Consider the following 20,983-nt stretch of genomic DNA (forward strand, 5'->3'; position numbering starts at 1 on the left):
TTATATTGTAAAGCAGCAGGGAAAAATCTAATACTAGGTGAGTAGACCTGAACAAAACAGTGTATATCAAATTGTAATCTCAATATGTGCAACACCGTAATTTCAAACACCTGCTTGGATGTAATACTTATTATTCTTCATGTTCCATCCATTCTTATTTTACTTGTCAGTTAAATCGACTCTCACTGCTCTTGATGGCCACACCTGAAACAGATTTTAGGAACTGAGATGCTAAAGCTCATCGAGAGTGGTGGGGATATTGTGGTGTTGGAAAAGAAAGAGAAGAATGAGGAAAATGTGGGTTAATTGCAACAAACATTGTCATCACAGTTTTTAACAATATCACTCATACTCGTAATCGTCGTCTCCGCTTATCCGGGACCGGGTCGCGGGGGCAGCAGACTAAGCAGACTCAGCAGAGACACCCAGACGTCCCTCTCCCCAGACAACTCCTCCAGCTCCTCCGGGGGGAGCCCAAGGCGTTCCCAGGCCAGCCGAGAGACATAGTCCCTCCAGCATGTCCTGGGCTGTCCCCTGGGCCTCCTCCCGGTGGGACGTGCCTGGAACACCTCCCGAGGAAGGCGTCCAGGAGGCATCCGGTATAGATGTCCAAGCCACCTCAACTGGCTCCTCTCGATGTGGAGGAGCAGTAGCTCTACTCCGAGCCCCTCCCGGATGGCCGAGCTCCTCACCCTATCTCTAAGGGAGTGTCCGGCCACCCTACGGAGGAAGCTCATTTCAGCTGCTTGTATCCGGGATCTCATTCTTTCGGTCATGACCCAAAGTTCATGGCCATAGGTGAGGGTAGGAACGTGGACAGACCGGTAAATCGAGAGCTTCGCTTTTCGGCTCAGCTCTCTCTTCACCACAACGGACTGGCACAGTGCCCCCATTACTGCGGCAGCCGCACCGATCCGTCTGTCGATCTCCCGCTCCATTCTTCCCTCACTCGTGAACAAGACCCCGAGATACTTGAACTCCTCCACTTGAGGCAGGAACTCCCCTCCAACCTGAAGAGGACAAGCCACCCTTTTCTGGTCGAGTACCATGGTCTCTGACTTGGAGGAGCTGATCTTCATCCCAGCCGCTTCACACTCGGTTGCGAACCGCCACAGCGCATGCTGTAGGTCTTGGCTAGAGGGGGCCAGCAGGACCACATCATCTGCAAAAAGAAGAGAAAATCCACTGGTCCCCAAACCAGACCCCCTCCGGCCCTTGGCTACGTCTAGAAATCCTGTCCTTAAAAGTTATGAACATGAGCAGTGACAAAGGGCAGCCCTGCCGGAGTTCAACATGCACCAGGAACAGGTCCGACTTAGTGCCGGCAATGCGAACCAAACTCCTGCTCTGCTCGTACAGGGACCGGATGGCCCCTAATAAAGGGCCCCCAATTCCATATTCATGGAGCACCCCCCACAGGGCATCACGAGGGACACAGTCGAATGCTTTCTCCAGGTCCACAAAACACATGTGTACCGGTTGGGCAAACTCCCACGAACCCTCGAGTACCCTGTATAGAGTATAGAGCTGGTCCAGTGTTCCGTGGCCGGGACGAAAACCACACTGCTCCTCCTGAAGCCGAGGTTCGACTCTCGGCCGGACTCTCCTCTCCAATACCCTGGCGTGGGCATTACCAGGGAGGCTGAGGAGTGTGATCCCCCTGTAGTTGGAACACACCCTTCGGTCCCCCCTTCTTATGAAGGGGGACCACCACCCCAGTCTGTCAGTCCAGAGGCACTGTCCCTGACCGCCACGCAATGTTGAAGAGGCGTGTCAACCATGACAGCCCCACAACATCCAGAGATTTGAGGTACTCAGGGCAGATCTCATACACCCCCGAAGTCTTGTCACCGCGAAGCTTTTTAACCACCTCGGTGACTTCGGCCTGGGTGATGAAAGAGTCCAACCCCGAGTCTCCAGCCTCTGTTTCCACCAGGGAATGCGTGATGGCAGGATTGAGGAGATTCTTGAAGTACTCCTTCCACCGCTCGATAATGTCCTCAGCCGAGGTCAGCAGCCTCCCACCACCACTATAAACAGTGTTGGCGAAGCACTGCTTCCCCTTCCTGAGGCGCCGGACGGTTTGCCAGAATCGCTTCGAGGCCAACCAGTAGTCCTTCTCCATGGCCTCAACGAACTCCTCCCAGGTCCGAGTTTTTGTCTCTGCCACAGCCCCGGCCACGGCACGCTTGGCCTCATGGTACCTGTCAGCCAGCTCAGGAGTCCCACAAGCCAACCACAGCCGATAGGACTCCTTCTTCAGCTTGACAGCGTCCCTTACTGCCGGTGTCCACCACCGGGTTCTGGGATTGCCGCCTTGACAGGCACCCCAGACCTTACCGCCGCAGCTACCGCCGTGGCAGCAGCATCGGCAATAGATGCGGAGAACAGGCATTCCCAGCAGACCCTCACTATGCGCTTGGGCCTGCCAAGTCTGCCTGGCTTTCTCCTTCTCCAGCAGATCCAACTCACCACCAGGTGGTGATCAGTGGACAGCTCAGCCCCTCTCTTCACCCGAGTGTCCAAAACATGCGGCCGAAGGTCTGATGATATGACAACAAATTCGATCATTGACCTCCTGCCTAGGCTGTCCTGGTGCCAAGTGCACCGATGAACACCCTTATGTTTGAACATGGTGTTCATTATGGACAATCCATGACTAGCACAGATGTCCAATAACAAAGCACCACTCGGATTCAGATCGGGGAGGCCATTCCTCCCAATCTCTCCTCTCCAGGTGTCACTGTTGTTTCCCACATGGGCGTTGAAGTCCCCCAGCAAAATAATGGAGTCCCCGGGAGGGGCACTATCCAGCACCCCCGACAGGGACACCAAGAAGGCCGGGTACTCCACACTACCGCTCAGCCTATATGCCGAAACGACAGAGACCTGTCCCAAACCTGAAGGTGCAGGGATGCGACCCTCTCATCCACTGGGGTAAACCCCAACACGAGACAGCTGAGCTGGGGGGCAACAAGCAAACCCACAACAGCCCGCCGCCTCTCCCCGTAGGCCACTCCAGAGTAGAAGAGAGTCCAGCCCCTCACAAGGAGATGGGTTCCAGAGCCAACGCTGTGCGTGGAGGTGAGCCCGACTATTTCTAGTCGATATCTCTCGACCTCCCGCACAAGCTCAGGCTCCTTCCCCCCCAGCGAGGTAACATTCCACGTCCCTAAAGCCAGCCTAAGCATCCGGGGATCGGGCCACTGAGGTTTCCACCGTCGTCTGCCACCCAATCCTCTTTGCACCGGTCCCTCACGGTTCCCCCTGCAGGTGTTGGGCCCACTGAGGGATGGCCTCGCGTCTCTCGCCCGGGCTTGGCCTGGCCGGGTCCCAAGGTGGGACCCCGGCTCTGCCGTACCGGGCGACATCACGTGCCTCGATATACTAGTCCTCATGAAAGATTCTTGAACCGCTCTTTGTCTGACCCGTCACCTAGAGCCTGTTTGCCATGAGAGACCCTACATGGGGCAATTAAGCCCCAGACAACATAGCCTCTAGGATCATTTGAGCACTCAAATCGCTCCACCACGTTAAGGTGGCGGTTCAAGGAGCAGAGCAGCAACATTGTTTCCTTTGCTTAAAAGTAATTTGCCAAATTTGCCACAATCCTGGCAGGACATGGATGAATTATGACAGGGTTGTGAATTTGCTTATCCAATGTGAAGGTGGTAAAACCGCATAAAATGAACAAATGTAGGTATTGAATATAGAATCATTTGGGGAAGCAAAGATTGATGGAAAAAGTGTGGTTTATCCATTTGCTAATACACCGCACTGATTCGCTGAAGTCAAACAGATCGCATCTAATTCAGCCTAAAAATCCAACATTACTGTCCCACAAGTAAGAAGCAGAGCAGATCACATTTTTGGATAAAAACAGTTGCTTTTATTTATACTTGTGCACATCCTGTTCATATCCTGTATCTATTTTTAGCATCAGTTGCACACATTCTGGTCTTGTGTGTTTCTGACATGTCCATGCTCCATTGGAGCCTTTTCAAATGGTTGAAATAGTTCCTCAGCAGGTAATCAAGTTCTGCATAGGCCTCGTAATGAACCACTTATTTGATCCAGGTGGGCTTAACCAGGGAAACATAAAACATTTAGAACCCTGGCCCAAAAGGATCGACATTAGACACCACTAGTGTAAATGTTCTCCATACAATACAGGGAGACGGTAAAAAAAATAACTGTGTCTATGCAAACCCAAAAGCAATACAATTGTCTGCAATGATGTTAACCCGTTCCAGTGCAAATTGTTGACATGAACCTGGACCGTAGTTCCATAGTGCATGCCAATCCCAGCTTGGACTTGTTTTCATGTTTTACATGAAGAATGAAACACTCATTTAAATCTGCTGTGGTTTTATTAATCTTTTAAACATGATGAATGGTCATGACTACTCACCTAAAAATGCTGAAGGTGAAACTGTGCCATTACTGCGGGAAACCATGACACTGATTCCAGTTTCGATGAAGGGAACAGAAAAATCGATGACCTCAGACCTCTCCTCATTGATGGTTAGAGATCCAACAGCCATGTGGGCATTTTTTAACACAACCTGGGCAAGATGTGTAAAGCAGAGAAAGACATCCATTGGTTAAGCAAACATTGGTCATTAGTCCACTATTAGAGCAGAACTTAGTCAAGAATGTCTGGTAAATGAAATGAAAATTTTTGCTAACACTTCAGCTTTTCACTTCAGAAGGATATCTTAAGAGTTGTGTCAAGAAAAACGAAACACATTTAGCTAAACCTGTTAAAAAAGCAAGTAGTTGGAAGAGAATGAGAAGCTCAGTTAAAGTTATTGTTTTTAACAAATTTTTTGTGGTGAAATGAAAATTTTGCAGCATGAGACCTTGCGATATTTTAACTCCTCAATACTTTGTCTGGTGGAGTGTAAGCTGTTATGAAGAGCCCTAGATCTGAAGGTGAGATTCTGTTGTAGCTCTGTTTGAGACTCTTATCTTGAAGTAAGAAAAGGAGTGGTTTTTGAGTCGTTACACCGTTTTTTTGATGGAGTTGACTTCTTGTTGGGCCAGCCTCCAACACTCACTTACAGTAGCACTGAAGAACCTTGTACCACTTTCAAATATTTGGCATGGCAACATCTTGGGTATGCGGCAGTCAGAGTGACAGGTCAGATACAAATGTTGAGTAAGCATTGTAATAAATACTGCAAGTGGCTAACAGTTATTCACTAACCGTGAAACATTTGTTCTTTCTCACTCAACTGGTTTCAATGTCATTGAGAGCTTCACACATCAGCATTCACACACCATCAAACCATGCAGTGATGTTTGCTTCATGTGATACTGAGACAAGAGACAGGACCTGGGGTATCAGAGGACCACCACTGCCCACAATACACCTACAGTTAAGCCCAGAATTATTCATACACCTGGCACATTTAGGTTTAAAGTAATCTTTTAATTTTAACAAAGGTTTTTCCTGATTGGGAGCAATATTAGCATTTTAGAGTGACCTAGTCAAAGTCTCTACTTGAATCTGATAAAGAATCTGTGGAGCTAGCGAAAGATTAGGGTGATGGCAAGGAGACCTTCTAATCTCGAATACTTGGAACTCATCATCAGAGATTAATTAATTAATTAATTAATTAATTCATTCATTCATCTTCTATACCGCTTATTCCATAGTGGGTCACGGGGGAGCTGGTGCCTATCTCGAGCAGTCAATGGGCGAGAGGCAGGGTACACCCTGGACGGGTCGCCAATCCATTGCAGGGCAACACAGAAACATACAGGACAAACAACCATGCACACACTCAGTCACACCTAAGGACAATTTAGAGAGACCAATTTAACAAACAGTCATTTTTTTTGGACTGTGGGAGGAATCTGGAGTACCCGATGAGAACACACGCATGCACGAGGAGAACATGCAAACTCCATGCAGAAAGACCCCCGGCAAAGATAAATCATCAAAATACGAGTGGAGAAGCATAAAAGGTTGGCCAGCAAATAAAGGGTGGTTGACTGCTGCAATGCTTGTTATGATATTTCCATTGATTATTGGCAAGGGTATAAACCATTTTTGGAAATGCCATTAAAAAACATAAAATAAAAACAGATTTTTCTTTTATTTATACTCCTTAACATCATCTTTTAAGATATGTTGTCTCAAAAACAATCTTAGTTGAATGAAAATAACTTCAAATCTAAATCTGCCAGGGATATGAATAATTGTGGGCTCAACTGTAACTAGGTCTACAGTGTATACAGATTCTTTAAAACATTGTTTATATTATAAAACAAAAAGTGGGGATTCTTATTTTTTTGAACAACACTGCTAAAAATCTTGTCTCATTCTCATGAACTCAGTACTGTGTATTGTCTTGTCCGGTGATCTGACGTTGCTCTAAGACTAATTAACAATTCTAGCAAGTTAAGTTACCAGTGGAAATGCTGGAGATTGTTGTTCTAAAAACAAATGAAAAACATAAGACAGAATTGACAGACTTTCAAGAGTGACTACTATGTTTAAACCGGATCTTCTATCAGACCAGAGCTAAAACTTGATAGAGCCATCTGGACATGGGCACTCTAAATCACTTTGGGCTATGTGTAATGCTATAAACTTTTCCCAAATGACCTAAAAGAACAGGGTAAATGTACACAAGACTCTTACACAGAACACATGTTTTTGATGTCTCGGTGTGTTTTCTGAAAAGACCAAGACAACATGGGGAGATTGAAGTCAACCTGTAGCAGTTGTGTCTCTGAGTATTGGCTGACTTGTATAATGATTTTCTAGCTTTGTGGCTTGATGGATGGATGTAGCGATTCCAAACAGTCTTTGCAACCAGATGGCCTGCAAATTCAAGGCATAAGCACAGAAGGGCTTCTCGAACACAATGTCCTGCTATTAACACACGCTGGATGGGTTTAACTGATGTGCACCAAGACAGAACAGGTCAAGGGACTTCAGCCTATGTTAGTTCTTTCAGTGGTGGTTATGGTAAAGCATAGAACTAAACTGATAAGGTTTCTTCACCATGATTTGTAACACTTTAGAAAAGGAGATATTTGACATTAACTTTATGTGTAGCACTTTATATCAATTCTGCAAAGTTCTACTACCCACCTCCTTTGCTTCCACAATGCCAGCTTTGTTTTTAAAAGCTCATGTGAGTAGGACATTACCGGCTTTTTCGGTGGTGAGGAACTTATATTTGCTATTTCATGATGAAACTATTATGAAAGAGGTTGCAGACGCTGTTCATCCCCACATGAACCTCTTTGAGGGCAACAAGTGAGGAAGTCACATTATGTTAGATGTCATAACCTATTTAAATAAAGAATATAAAGACCACCAAATGTCACATTTAAGAAAAAAAAGGGTTTCTTTGAAGAAACAAAAAGTTAAGATATTAATACATGGAAGGTGGGGCAAAAGAGGCCTAAAACTGGAAGCATTGGAGACAAAGATGGAGTATGGCGGGTAGCGACAGGAGACCAAACTACTTTACACACAGAGCTCTCGAGTGGACACTTGTGACACTCACCAGGGCACAGAAAAAAAGAGAAAGACAGAAGGAGAAGAAGAAAGTGGGTTACCACAGTGGGTCACAGCTGATGAAAATAGCCGGCCCAATGCCTTTCGCTACCTGCCTTGCTCCCTTCAGTTCTTCTGCACAGGTAGTATATTTAGACCCAAATTTTATAGCCTTAAAGCATTGGGGTAAACTGGGGCGAGATTGTCTCTGTGAGTTAATAAGGTGTGTGTGACTGTGTAAGTCAAAACTCTGCTGTGAGCTTCAACGCTGCAGTGTGTATGAGCGTGTGTGTGCCTTTATGTGTGAGTCATAAAGGGAAAAAGACAGAGAGAAAGAGATGTGAGTAAACCTTTGTTCATCTACCTGTGAAGTGGACCTTTTCAGGGTGGGAAAATGTTACGTCTCCTTTACTGATTATGTGCAATTCTGCAAAGAATCTGCTTGCAATTGTTTGTGTGCATTTGTAACTTTTCAGTCATATTTATTCAGCAGATATGTAAGTATGGTTCTGAATGTGCATTGGAATCTATGTGTGCCCGAATGCGTGAACATCTCCCTGGGAAGGAGAACGAGTGGAACCAGCAGTGTGCTCACTTCCCCTCTCACCATTCGCTCTCTCCATCTCCCTCCTACGACTTGCTCTCTCCGTGTTATGAAAATGACCCATGTGGGTGTTATTGAGAATGATTGAGTGAGGATCTGTGTGTATTTGTGTGTCTTGGTTTGTGTGTGTGAGTTGACCATTGTCTTCTGTGGATCTCTTAGCGAGGCTAAATTCAAAATGTATAGTCTCTAATATTACAGTTTTGCCAGCAGCATGAGTCAGTGTGGACCATGAAAACAGATTCTGGCTGCCAGAACAAAGTCAGGAAAAGGTGTAGAGCTTCCAAAGCATTTGATGATTTCCTTTTATTTTATTTTTTTATCTTTTAAAATCTGACGAGTGGAAAAAGCTTAGAGTGATCTCTGACTGCCAATCAGCCAATTGACAATTTGACATATGCTCTTGTTTTGTCTGTGTTGAAACGTTAGGTAGACCAAAAAATATTGTCAAAAACAACATATTTGAAAACTTTAATAAGTAGTGTGGCAGAAAGCAAGAGGTTAATCAAAAGTCACAAGCAATATCAATAACAGATGTAGAAGTCAACTTGGGTAGGCAAGTTGGAATTTATTGTGGATTTTCACTAACCCAAAGTGTCAAAATTAAACATAAAGGATCAAATATATAATAAACACCCACAAATTTTTGTACAAATGTTCCTTTGGAAGCTACTAAGAAATCACACACCATGTACTTTTGTAGCCGTCAGCAAGCATCTGACAAAGTTCTGGCTGGACATTAGACTAGTCTTGGCAGATCATTTTGAATAGGTTTGAGATCAGAATCTTAACGTTAGCCAGCTTTATCCATTCCAAACATTAAAATGTTTCATTTTCAGCCATCTGACCCTAACTGTCCCTCAGATAAAAGGAAACTAGTTAGGATTAGAGATGGGAAGTTATACAATCTTTTATTGTTATCTAGAATTTTTTTTTATTGTGAAAGGAATTAAAATTTATTGTGAAAAATTAAAACTTTGATTGTCCTCAAATATCCCTAGATTTGACAATATAATAAAATGCAGTAATTGTTATGATTCTGGCACGTCTGCTCTACCCTGTCTCCCTGGCTGCAATCAGCAGATTTGATGCACCTGGTGGCTGCTGCAGTGTAGTGCAATCTGTGGAATGCCAAGCACCTGTGTCTTCCCTGATATATACTGACTCTGACAAGCAGACGGTGCCAGATTTTTGAAAGCCATTCGTGTGAGTAGATATCCAGTGTTCCTTCCTGTCTGATCATTGTTCTTGACCTTGCCTTGCCTTTTGGATTTATGCCTCTGCCTGCTCCCTGTCGGACTATTTGGATTTTGGTTGTCGACCTTGTTTCCTGCATCTGGTTTATGCCTCTGCCTGCCCCTTGCCTGACGCCTCTTGTTCCGATCGTTGACCCTGTTTCTGTCCTTGGATTATTGAGCCAGCCTAGCCCTCGGATTATTCAGCCTGGAGTCACTTCTTACCTGTGCTGTGGAGATCACCGCCTGCCGCCCACTGAGGTTTCCCCTCTGGCCTTCAATAGTTTCAATAGGTTAAAGGAACTCTTCACGTCAGCTCCAGTGTTACGGTCTCCTGACCCAGAGAGACAGTTTATCGTGGAGGTGGATGCCTCAAGCACTGGGGACGGAGCTGTATTAAGCCAAAGAGGTGAGGATGATCGTGTTCATCCATGTGCCTTCTTTTCAAGGACTCTGTCACAGGCTGAGCAGAATTACGACGTGGGAGACAGAGAGTTATTGGCTGTCAAGTTGGCGTTGACAGAGTGGAGACATTGGCTGGAGGGGACTAAGGAGCCATTTATGGTGTGGACTGACCATAAGAACTTGGAGTACCTGAAATCAGCAAAACGGCTAAACCCCAGACAGGCTAGATGGGCTCTGTTTTTCGGTCGTTTTAATTTCTCCCTGTCTTACAGGCCAGGGAGTAAAAATGGCAAACCTGACGCCCTATCCTGAATTCAAGAGCCTGAAGAATCTCAGTCTGCGGGTGAAGAGGAGTTTATCCTTCCTGAAACCATCAGGTTGTCTGTGTCCCGAGTGGAGGTGGAAAGGGAGGTCCAGGAAGCCATTAGGGATCTGCCTATCCCACCATCATGTCCACCTGACCGCTGTTTTGTCCCTGAACGCCTTGTGCCTAAGGTACTGGAGTCTTGTCTTTGCTCTCGTTTAGCTTGTCATCCAGGAATCAGCAGAACCATTCAGACAGTTCAGTCTCAGTTTTGGTGGCCATCGCTGGTCAAGGATGTCAAAGACTTTGTTTCTGAATGCACTCAATGTTGTCGAGCGAAGCCTTCTTGTCGCCCCCCTGCGGGGTTGTTGCACCCATTGCCCATTCCCCATTCCCCCTCGCCCATGGTCACACATTGCGATGGATTTTGTGACAGGTCTACCGGTTTCTAATGGTCACTCTGTACTACTAACCATAATTGACAGATTTTCTAAGATGGTTCATCTGGTGCCCTTGGAGAAGCTTCCATCTGCAAAGGAGATGGGTGAGATATTGACCCGAGAAGTTTTCAGGCTCCATGGAATCCCTAATGACATTGTTTCCGATAGAGGACCCCAATTTGTGTCACGTTTCTGGAAGGAGTTTTGTTCATTGTTGGGAATTTCTGTTAGTCTTTCCTCAGGGTTTCATCCTCAGTCTGATGGCCAAACCGAGAGAGCCAACCAAGAAGCTGAAACCAAACTTCGTATATTATGTGAGTCTGACCCGACCAAGTGGTCACAAAATTTGCCCTGGGTTGAATACGCCATGAACTCTATGCAATCAAATGCCACTGGTTTGTCTCCTTTTTATGTTGTGTTTGGTTTCCAGCCACCCATGTTTTCAGTTCAGGAGAGAGAAGCTAATGTTCCGTCCGCCCAAGCGGCTGCCCTAAGGTGCCAAAGAATATGGAGAAAGGCCAGGAGATCGATGATCAGAATGTCACTGGTTCAGTCAAGAACGGCCAACCGGAGACGGATCCCTGCCCCTAAGTACCAGGTGGGGCAGAAAGTTTGGCTCTCCACCAAGGACCTCCCATTAAGGGTAGAATCCTAGAAATTGGCACCCCGATTTGTTGGACCTTTCCCAATCTCTAAGATCATCAACCCTGTCGTTGTACGACTGAGATTACCCAACTCCATGAGGATTCCCCCACGTTCCACGTTTCTCAGGTCAAGCCCTTCGTGGAGCCCCGACTTGGGCTCACCTCCGGGCCCCCTCCACCCACCTGGGTCATTGATGGTGGTCCAGTGTTCTCGGTCCGGCGCATTCTCAGGTCCAGGCGAAGAGGACGTGGAATGCAATACCTGGTTGACTGGGAGGGCTATGGGCCCGAGGAACGGACTTGGATTCCTGCGAGGTTCATCATTGATAAGGACCTAATTCGTGAGTTTAATCGTCTCCATCCTGATCAGCCTCGTGGTCCGTCAGGAGTCGGACCTTAGAGGGGGGGTACTGTTATGATTCTGGCACGTCTGCTCTACCCTGTCTCCCTGGCTGCAATTAGCAGATTAGATGCACCTGGTGGCTGCTGCAGTGTAGTGCAATCTGCGGAATGCCAAGCACCTGTGTCTTCCCTGATATATACTGACTCTGACAAGCAGACGGTACCAGATTTTTGAAAGCCATTCGTGTGAGTAGATATCCAGCATTCCTTCCTGTCTGATCATTGTTCTTGACTTTGCCTTGCCTTTTGGATTTATGCCTCTGCCTGCTCCCTGTCGGACTATTTGGATTTTGGTTGTCGACCTTGTTTCCTGCATCTGGTTTATGCCTCTGCCTGCCCCTTGCCTGACGCCTCTTGTTCCGATCGTTGACCCTGTTTCTGTCCTTGGATTATTGAGCCAGCCTAGCCCTCAGATTATTCAGCCTGGAGTCACTTCTTACCTGTGCTGTGGAGATCACCGCCTGCTGCCCACTGAGGTTTCCCCTCTGGGTTTCAAGTTCCACTCAAGACAAAAGCAGGTTAGTGGCTTTTCTGATCCCTGCAAAATCTGGAGAGACTACAAGTCACTAATCCCTCTTTTCTGCCTCAGGTTCCTGGAAGCTGTGAGGAGTGTTACCTGTGTGACGTTTTCCTGTGGCTGAATAAGCCTTTTAAACTTTCAGTACTGTGTCTGGCTGAATCTTGGGTCCGCCTTTTTCTGATTCATAGCAGTAATCTTTTGTGCAATTGCACTACCTGGTGTACTGAAGTGGCACATTTGATAATGAGCTGATTTTGTTGGTTTTAAAGTCATGGTTAGTTATGTTTACGGTATGTTGCAATCATGTTCTAGACTTTTAAAAAGGAGCCAATGTAGAACTGGCTGGAGTGTTGGTTACCAGTTGTACCTGAATGCACGATATAAAGTTGGGGAAACCCCTGCTGTTGGATGAACTCCTGGTCCACATGTCTGCCACTAGAAGGACTCGAGTTACATTTGGGGCTGGTAAAATCCTGATTGTTGGGGTCATCTTTTGCTTTGGTTCAGTTTTTGTTGCATGGCGGAGCACATAATTTCACTCTTTAGTTACACACATAGATGTTCCACATGTGTACTGATTTAAAACAACACTGTATTCATTCAGTACACGTGCGTGCCAAACCATTGGCCACAAAAATGAGTACACCCCTAAACGAATATTTTCAAATTATGCCCAAAGTGTCAACATTTTGTGTTGCCAACATTATTTTCCAGCACTGCCCTATGTTTTGAGCATTGAGTTCACTAGAGCTTCACAGGTTGCAACTGGAATACTCTTCTACTCCACTGTGACCACATCACACAGCTGGTACATGTTAGAGACAATTACTTAATTCCTCACCTCCAATGATGACAAGCAGAATTTAAACATTACTGGTACCGAGAAACCTAGGCCAAAGTCCGAATCCAGCTGCCTGTAGCATTTTACCACGCACAAATGCAACCCGAGTCTTTCTAATGGCAGACATGCAGACCAGAAGTTCATCCAAAGGCAGAGGTTTCCCTGACATTCAGCTTTCCATTGTGAATTCAGGTACAACTGGTAACCAGCCAGTTCTATAATAGCAACCCTGCACCACCACCGTGCTCATTCAGCATGTTTTTCTAACAGAGGACCTTTAGGGTACTATTGATTGGTTGGCCACTTCCCTCATTAACAAAACGCCAAGATCAGTCAACTGAAACACATCTGGCACTTACAGACTTAAGCGTGAGAACTGATAGTAACCTTTTCATGGGACCAATACCTATTAGAAAATGTTGTTAATTCCAAAGATATTAGGTTAAGCAGACTGATGTGAGATTAGAGGTAGTTTGGGAGAGGCCATGGCATTTGACCCAAAAACAAAACCTCAAATTTGAATGGAACTATAAATATACCAAACATATAACTGATCAGGTGGTTAATGAATTCATTTATTGTTCCCAAGGACTTGAATTTAGCCCTCTTCCACAAAACTTAGGAAAGTTAATCCAACATGTCAAAATTGATAGAGAAAGGTCATCTTAACACTTGCCAGTGTATTTATCTTACCAAGACACAGTGGAATAAAAGTAAACTTCTCCTAGGTTTTTTTTTCCTGTAGTCTTCTGCCTGATAAAGTACATTTGAAGAGTTACACTTTTTACTGTACCTTGCTAGTTTTTTTTTAACTATTTGGCAGAAATAAACTTCAACTTGTATGGAAAACTATTCTGACATCAGTGAAAGTTTTATGGTATTAGATCAAAATGTGCACAGATTAATTTATTCTATGCAGAAATGCAAGCAATAGTCAATCACAGAATTGCATTAAATCAAGGGACTCCAATTAAAAAGTCCTAAAGTCTGGCGCTGAATTTTTTTCCCCTCTGCAGTATTTGTTGTTTCTGCAATTATTTACCGACCAAAATTGACTTCAGCACTGACGAACACATCTATGTACCAAAGCCTGTTTGGTAATGGAACGTTTTCTGTACTGACCTCAAACATTTTCTTTGCTCTCCTCTTGTCTATAATTGACATGGAGCCAAATACAGCAACGAACATTGTCTGCCCAGGTTCTGATAACACCACGAACCTCAGTAACATTATTAACAGTGTCCCAAACTGTGAATTAGTTGCAATCTTCATTTGAAAGTTTAGCCAACGAATAATAATTGACACTGCAGTATAATTTACACATGGATGACTTTGAGAAATACGATAGAATTTAATTTGTGGACCTGAGAAATCTACTGGATCTGCACGTTTAAACACTGGAAGTGGAATGCCAGCGCGACAACATGTGCAGTAAACAGAAACGAGTGACAGGGCTATAAAATTTACAGGAAAGATATACAGACTGACAAACATAGACACTTCCCCTCACCTCTCCCACCATGCCGTTCCAGGTTCCATTGATTTTTTTTCCATGTTTGCCGTTAGTGACCAGGTAAAGGTCATACGTAAACTTGACTGACTTGGCGATCTTCTTCAAGATGTCAATGCAGAAGCCCTTACAGCATCGTTTGATATAGATTCCTGTCTCCTTGGTCTGATTTCTGCATAAACAGAAAGATAAACACTCTGTAATCCAAAATGTACATCTGTCTGAATTGGCAAATTCACTTGTAAATGCTATTTAGTATTTCTGGCTTTGTCATTCTCACACTGTTGAAGTGTGAAATTATTCTACCTCCGGCTATGTAAAGCTATCGTGGGAAACCACCATCATTCACTAACATAATTTACTCAGCTGTCAGTGCTTTCTTGCCATTTTTGCTTTGGTCAGTTCCAGCTACTGTGATAGATGGGCAGAAAAATGCAACAATACGTAGCAACATGTGTGGAGATAAATACGTCATGCTTTGTTAATCTGGACTTGGTAAAACATGATTTGGTATGTCCTAGATTAGAGCCTCACATTGTTTTGATCTGTTTTCTGCAGGGGACAGTGTTCCTCATGCAGGTCCCACTCAGCGGATCCACGTCTTCAACAATGACGAATGGAGCCTCCTCCAATGTCACGATGGACAGGTGGTCATCTTCCCTGGTTGCTGCCCCACCATACAGCTCATAGCGAGGCCACACATGGTACTTCATGGACAAGGAGCCATTCTCCCATTTACCCACCTGCAGAGACACGCAGAAAAAAAATGATGTTCAGATTGTCTGAACGGTGTTTTACCTTTAAAGCATTCATTAGAACAACATGCATTGGTATTCACATCCCTTACACTTTCTCACATTTGGTTATGTATTTGATTGGGATTTTAAGCTGCTAGTCTTTGGCAGTATGCCTCAACCAACTTTGGACATCTAGGTACAGAAATGGGCAGTCCGGGACCTCCCATCTATATTACATGAACTGGTCATTATCAGGCTACTGCAGGATATATGATAGGCTGCATAGATAAGTTAGCTATTTGATTCAGGTGTGTTGGAGCAGGGGCTCATCTAAAATAATGCTGGAAAAACAGCCCTCGATGACCAGGATTACCCATGTCTGATCTAAACCATTTCATTGATGGAAGATGAACTTCCACTCCAGTTTAAAGTTATTTTGCAACCTCTAATGGGTTTTCTTCTAGGATGGTCCTGTATTTATCTCCATCCATCTTCCCACCAACCCTGGCCAGCTTCCCTGTTTATGATTTTTTTTGGTATTAGGATACATGTGGTGACTGGTATTTATTAAAAAGTTGGAGCCATGATTCTCAAACTGTGGTACAAGTACCACTAGTGATTCTTGGGCTTTCTTTAGGTGGATAAGAACATATTAACTGTGATATAGTGGACTGTAGTGAATCATTAACAAATGTTATTGTCTAACTTTGCAGATGTGTTGTGCATGACTAATAGAATATTTTAAAAGATTATCCTACCTGTGCTGGAGAGCTCTGCAGCTCCTCCAGAGTTACGTGAGCTTTTTGGTTGTTTCTCTGATTAACGTTCTGCTTGCTTGGTCGGTCAGTTTAAGATGGACATGTCTTCATAGGCTTGCAGTTGTGCCATACTCTTTCCATTTTTAAATGATGGATTGAATAGAACTCATGAGATGATAAAAGCTTCAGCATTGTTTTATAACATAACCATGCTTTAAATTTCTCCTCAGCTTTGTCCCTAACCTGTCCGTTTGTTCACAGATGTTGTGTTTACTGTGTGTGACTTCTGATTGCTCTTAACTACACTGAATTTTATTTAGTGTTGTCAGAGTAAAGGAGCTGGATACAAATGCAAAAAACACTTTTCAGATAGTCTAATTTGTGGAAAACCTTGCATCCTTTTGTTTGCATTTCATAATTATGCACTACTTTGTGTTGGCCTAAAATGTTTGTGGCTCTGCTGAGATCAATTCTGAGTTTAAGCGGCATAAATACATTTGGAAGGAACAGTAACTGGAACAGAGCTGAAACATTTATTCATTCATTTGTTGTTACTCAAAATATTAATATTTGATATTTCCTTATTTTCTTAGTTCCACTGGTTTCATTGCACCCATTGTGGATGATTGTCTTTATTCAGTATATTTTGTGACTGAGCTCCGAGGCACTCAACACAACACCCGCCAGGAATCAAAGTTAAAAAGGAAATCAGATTGCATTTCTCACTACAGTAGCTCTAGTCCATAAAAAACTGCTGTTCTCCAGTTACAAACAGTTCTGAGGCATATCATCAAAGAGGAATATGGAGTATATATGCCTTTCAGCAAAAACAACTTCATCCAGTTGGGATTTTAAAGCCTCATGTTGAGTGTCCTGCATTTTACTGCAGGTGGGCCATCTGCCCGTATAATCACAGGTTATATCAGGTGAAGAGAATCTAAAGAATGATAGTTTATTTTAACTGAATGTTAGAAATAAAAACCCACAAATGCTTATTTTGTGTTTCTTATCCTGACAGCATAAGCAAACAGCGTGGTGTGTCTGGTTGCCTTGCAATGTCAGGTCAAATTTACTCTACAAAATGGGGAAAGTGAGCTGATTCTCCTGTTGCATAATTGGCATTACTGACAGTAGACCGCACCTGATTGTACTGTATTGCACCGACTACGCCAAAACAAATTCCTTGTATGTCCAAAAACGTACTTGGCAATAAAGCTTTTCTGATTCTGATTCTGATTCAAGCAACAAAGGGAAGAGGCCACATCAATTACAGGGAGACAAAGATGGCTGGTTAAGCCGGGGCAATGATAACACAATTACAATAACAGTGACAGACAGAATTAAAGATCATTACAGACAAAGACAAGAAGAAATAGAAGATAATGAAAAGTTGAAAAAGGAAATAAAAGATGACGAAGTAAATGTGTCCACAGCACCCATTGGCATTTAAGTTGCAAATGTAAATTAAAAACGTTTGAGCTGCTGCAGGTGACTGTGTCCATGTACGACTGCATGTCAAAAATGACAAAAATTAAACAGTTAATTTGATTCAGTCATTTAATTAAAGAAGTGAAACTCCTACATTACAAAGATTCATCACACACAGTGTTATATTTCAAGCATAACCAATAATGAAATGACTTTAATACAGAAATGTCTGCCTACTCAAAAACAGGACCGGCCTATTCACTCAAAAGGACATTGGGTGTCCTTTTGACTGAATTACTCCTTCAGTGTGGCATGGCATGGAGGCGAGTAGCCTGTGGTTCTGCTGAGGTGTTCAGGAAGTCCAGGTTGCTTTATTGGCAGCATTTAGCTTATCAGCATTGTTGCCTCTGGCGTCTCATTTTCTTCTTGTCAGTTTTGCTTCTCAGACTGAGAACACAGTGATATCCCGTACAATGGTCATTAAAGCTGGCATTGGTGCTTATGGCAGTGTGGGCATGCCAAGTCCTGCTGGAAAATTAAGTCAGTCTATCCAATAAGCTTGTCAGTAGAGGGAAGAATGGAGTGCTCTAAAATTTCCTGACAGGTGGCTACACTGACTTTAGGTCTGATAAACTATATCTCTTCAAATCATCGCTGATTGGGGAACATTTACACTGAACCTCAAACAATGATTTTCTTTTCACACTTTTTCCTTCCACTCAACTTTCCGTTGACATGCTTTTTCAGCAGTAACCTTTTCTGGCTTAACCTACTTGTAAAGGGCATCATTGACAGGCTACTGAACAACAGTTAAGGAAGCAGTCTTCCCCATTAAGGTACAGGCAATAACAAATCATTTTTTGTATTAAAAATATTTTTTAATTGGTCTTATGTAATATTTTAAAGCTCAGAGAAACTATATTTTGGGTTTTGAGCTGTATTCCATATTCAACTAAAAGAACAGAAATAAATGCCTCAAATATATAATTGTGAGTGGAATTAATTTATATAGTATATGAAAAAAATATATGAATTAAAGTACTGAAATAAAAAAAAACGTTTTAATTATAATAAAATGTATTAACATGCCACTGTAATTGGGAGACTCCAAACATGTTTTGTAAATGGATAGTTTAAATATGGAGAAGAGAAGAGAGTAACAGGAGAGGAGGGGCAGGACTGGGAACTGGAGTATAGAATAAGAACAAGGTTAACCTGAAGGACGGGACCAACACAGAGGATAGAGCAGAATTCAGATCACAAGGATAGAAAATACAGGAAGATATACACAAAGCAAGAAAAAGAAAAGCAGACAGTAGGGGCTATAAAAACACATATTTCTGCAGAGAGAAAGTGGAATCTGAAGTAAAAGACTGTGTTGAGAGAATTAAAATGGAACTCATTCAAATGCAAAATGCTAGATCTTGTGAAGAAGAGTGTCCAGCTGTATGTCTGAAGGACCCTCCAGCCCCCGGAGGTGTTCTCGACTGAACAAGTATCACCAATTAGTCAATTTCTTCCTGATGCCCCTCTCAGAAAAACCTTACCTGGATGTGCCAGTTCCTTCCATCAAGAGGAACAGAAAGTTTGCAGGAGGTTTGAAGTGGAAATGGATCAGACACTTTGACACAGCTTAACTGTGGTTTGAGTGTCCAGTTTTGCACACTCATTAAATATGGAAATGTGTTCAAACACATTTCATTCTGGGGAACACAAACTTGGCAAGGCTAAGCCTGTGTATCCCCGGAGCAAAATGCAGCCATTTTTTTGTCTGGACAAAAACGGGTGAGAAGCAATGAGTGATAGAAACGAGAGGCGAAACAAGGTTTAAATTCGGCCTGGAGGGATGGGAACTGGACATTACCAGAGTCTTTACGCTTCTTCAAAGAGGCAGCGAAGGGAAGAAGAGCCAGAGGTCGTTAGGATCCGAGAAACTGGAAATCAAGCCGGGAATTAAACATGAGCGATAAAGCTGGAGGTTGAACTGGAGGAGAAAGAAAGGGATGGTGCAGACCACAAGAGGAGTGGGAGAAAGGGAGACCAGAGGGGAAGGACTCACCTTGTTCGCTGATCAGAGGACAGAATATAGATTAGAGAGGCAGAAGACGGAGAGAAGTACAGAGAATAAAAAGCAGGGAGAGGTGAGGGACTCAGACAGCAGGACACAGACACAATGGAGCCAGATCATCTTAGACACAGATGCATGCTGACTCGGCAAGTGGTGGGATGCAACAGGTTCATTCTGGGTGGTTTGAATTATTGTTGCCATATGTATGCTCTCTTATCACCATACTTTGTCACTTTTTATTCTTTTGTTTTTATCACATCATAAAATGAATTTTAAAAGCCAGATTCATTGAAGAAGAAGCTGAATCAGCGTGTAAAGTTTAACTGAAGTTTCCTTTTTACTGCTAATAATAGCACACTCTTTCAGCTGAACTTCTTCAGGTCAAAGGACTCTGACATTATTAGATTCATGCATATGAACAACAGTTGCTCTGTTTACTCATCCCGTATCTTTAACTGCCTCTATGCTAAAGTGGGACTGGAGCAATATTGTTGGGACCCGCAGCCATGGATTTCAACATTAAACTCCGGTACATACTTTTCTGGAACTTTCAAAATAAATTGCATTTAACAGACTTTCAGCACAACTTCAGAAGGGGGAAGGGGGGGTAACAGAGGACTTCCCATGATGCCACTGCCCGCATAAAACCCCCCACCTTCCCACAAGTCTTTCTCTCCAAGCCGGTTGACCATCGGGACAGGAGCAGGCCAAGCGTGCTGAGGTATTTTGCTGGCAAAAAGACATGAACTCTTCAAACTGGATCCAAGAGTGTCATAAGATCACGCGATCATATGCAAGAATTAAGTAGGAATGAATTGCTGTTTGTGTACCCGTTGATTTCATTCATAAAAAGGGGAAATTAAGGTATAAGCATTGCTGAGTTTCTGTCCGAGCCCTGCTGAATCAAACGGTGTTCAAGAGAAACCCCTGCAAAGACGTGGTCTCCCAGTCTGGAAGGAAGACAGCAGAGACCGCATCATCGTGTTAACCCGTGTGGTCAGCGGACAGGACGGGCCGCCCGGCTACAGCTCCGAAGCTAACCCTTTTGTTCACAGAGCGAACGCAACTTCAACCCTTCAGCTAACCGCTTCAGCTAACCGCTAACAAGCGGTTAGCTGAAAGCTAACTGCTTGTTGACTGTGGACGTTTCTTCAAACTTCGCCCCTTGGACCACATTTCCTCACCATGGTCACAGGTTAGGTTTGGGCAAATTAACAGTTAGGATGAAATGATCTGAATGTTTTCATTCTATGAAGTTTGGGGCACTAACTTAGTGCTAGCAGGTTATCTGCAGCACACGTGCCCTGCTTGTGTTCTGTGTTTGTGTGTTTTTAAGTTAAGTCAAACTTTACTTGAAGGGTGATTTTAAACACAGACGATTGCTCATAATGCGCCGTCCGCGCTTATGCATTTTAACCCTTTTATTGACGGTATTTTTAAAGGTGTGTGTTTGATTCTGGTGCTAAATAATATTTACCCAGAAAGGTTTAGTTTTCAATCCAGTAAATAATAGTCCCTATACATCATTTACTAGATTTGATAACTAAGTAAACACCATTAAGCCCCAT

General features: G+C 43.7%; 1 protein-coding gene across 2 annotated transcripts in view; it reads right to left on the bottom strand.

Moving 5' to 3' along the window:
- Positions 1 to 20,983, bottom strand: part of LOC124863515 (glutamate receptor ionotropic, NMDA 2B-like) — a 246,203-nt gene that overhangs the window by 30,183 nt on the left and 195,037 nt on the right. For both annotated transcript variants that reach the window (XM_047357915.1, XM_047357916.1), the window contains 3 exons: positions 14,959 to 15,167; positions 14,425 to 14,596; positions 4,412 to 4,565 (listed from right to left, as the gene is read on the bottom strand). In XM_047357915.1, the coding sequence (XP_047213871.1) occupies positions 4,412 to 4,565; positions 14,425 to 14,596; positions 14,959 to 15,167 (535 nt within the window). The remainder of the gene's footprint in view (positions 1 to 4,411; positions 4,566 to 14,424; positions 14,597 to 14,958; positions 15,168 to 20,983) is intronic.

The sequence above is a fragment of the Girardinichthys multiradiatus genome, chromosome X (assembly GCF_021462225.1).
Source record: "Girardinichthys multiradiatus isolate DD_20200921_A chromosome X, DD_fGirMul_XY1, whole genome shotgun sequence".
Lineage (NCBI taxonomy): Eukaryota > Metazoa > Chordata > Actinopteri > Cyprinodontiformes > Goodeidae > Girardinichthys > Girardinichthys multiradiatus.